General features: G+C 34.3%; 1 protein-coding gene across 1 annotated transcript; it reads left to right on the forward strand.

The window, feature by feature from the left end:
- Positions 1-257: 257 nt before the first annotated feature.
- Positions 258-1154, forward strand: LOC111385596. Its single transcript, XM_023010006.1, has one exon. It carries the CDS (start codon positions 348-350, stop codon positions 1014-1016), a length of 669 nt encoding a protein of 222 aa, XP_022865774.1. The 5' UTR covers positions 258-347; the 3' UTR covers positions 1017-1154.
- Positions 1155-1564: the final 410 nt, after the last annotated feature.

The following is a 1564-nucleotide window of genomic DNA, read 5'->3' on the forward strand; positions in this document are numbered from 1 at the left end:
AGCCCCATTTTTTTTATTAAAATACATTTTTCAACAGTGATTTGATATCATTTCAATCACATTTTTCAATAAAATAATATTATTAGTAAATCTAATTTTTTTTTTTCAAATTTTTCAACCATACATTCTATATCATAAAATTATTTCAAAATGCGTTTTTTGAGATAAATTCGCTCAAACAACCCCTAATTTTTTAAACTAATTAGTTCGAAAATGTCAACACAGATGGCCCTAGCAACAATATATATAATAAACTAGTACATACAATTTCTAGCAACCCCAAAACATCTCCTCTCCCATTCCCCTCTCCACCGCCGCGGCGGCTACGGCCAACCGAAGCTTCAACCATGGCAGAAAGAGAGCAAGTTAGGCCATTAGCCCCGGCGTCTGAAAGAACTAGCAGTGACGATGAAGAAACCGCCCTACAAAACGTCAAAAACCTCAAAAAAAGAAGATGCATCAAGTGCTGCGGTTGCATATCAGCCGTTCTCCTCATTCAAGCAGCCGTAGTTCTCATCTTAATCTTCACAGTATTCAAAATTAAAGACCCCATCATAAGAATGAACAACGTTATCATCACGAAAATCGAACCAATCAACGCAACCATGCCACTGCCCCGGCCCGGCTCCAACATGTCCATAACGGCAGATATTTCCGTCAAGAATCCTAACTATGCGTCCTTCAAGTACCCGAACACAACCACCACTCTTTTCTTCCATGGGACCGTGATCGGAGATGCCCGGGGTCCACCCGGGAAGTCGAAGGCACGACGAACGACGCGTATGAATATAACAGTAGATATTATTGCTGATAAAATTCTGTCACACCCTAGTTTGGGTGCTGATATAAGTTCTGGTTTGATTGCTATCGACAGTTATACTATAGTAGGTGGACGAGTGAAGATAATCAATATCATTAAGAAACATGTTACTGTGAAGATGAATTGTACTGTGAGTATTAATATTACAACCAGAGCAATTCAAGAACAGAAGTGCAAGAGGAAAGTCGACCTTTAGATGGTGAGCTTCATATACATATATTTATTGAACACGGGCATAAAATGATTCATGTAGTCGACTTTAAATTTATTGGGAATTTGTTGTTGACTTGTTTTAGCATGTATATAGCAATACAGCTGCCTATTATTGTGATTATAGGGTGGGGTGGGGTTTTGGGGCTTGAAGCAGAAGAACTGGTAGATCTTGTGATTACCGTTTTCTTCTATCTTTTTGCAGAATTTGTTTTTTCTCTTAAATTTTTATATTATGGATCTGTCCACTACTTCTATCATGTTTGGTTGTGTTTAAAAATATATTTTCATAGAGTAAAAATTAGTTTTTTTTATTAGAAAAATAAGTTTAATTAATAGAATAAGTAAAAACATTAAACTAAAGTTGTATTTTACATTTCTTTCGTAAAATTAAACCCCAAGAAAAAATCATTGAAGACTTGTGCAAAAAAAAAAAAAAAAAAAAAAAAAAAAAAAAAAAAAAAAAAAAAAATGTGAATATGGCGTTATGTGAAAATAAAAATTAAAATTATTTCTTATAATGTTAATAAATCT

Source organism: Olea europaea, chromosome 3 (assembly GCF_002742605.1).
Source record: "Olea europaea var. sylvestris chromosome 3, O_europaea_v1, whole genome shotgun sequence".
NCBI classification, from domain to species: domain Eukaryota; kingdom Viridiplantae; phylum Streptophyta; class Magnoliopsida; order Lamiales; family Oleaceae; genus Olea; species Olea europaea.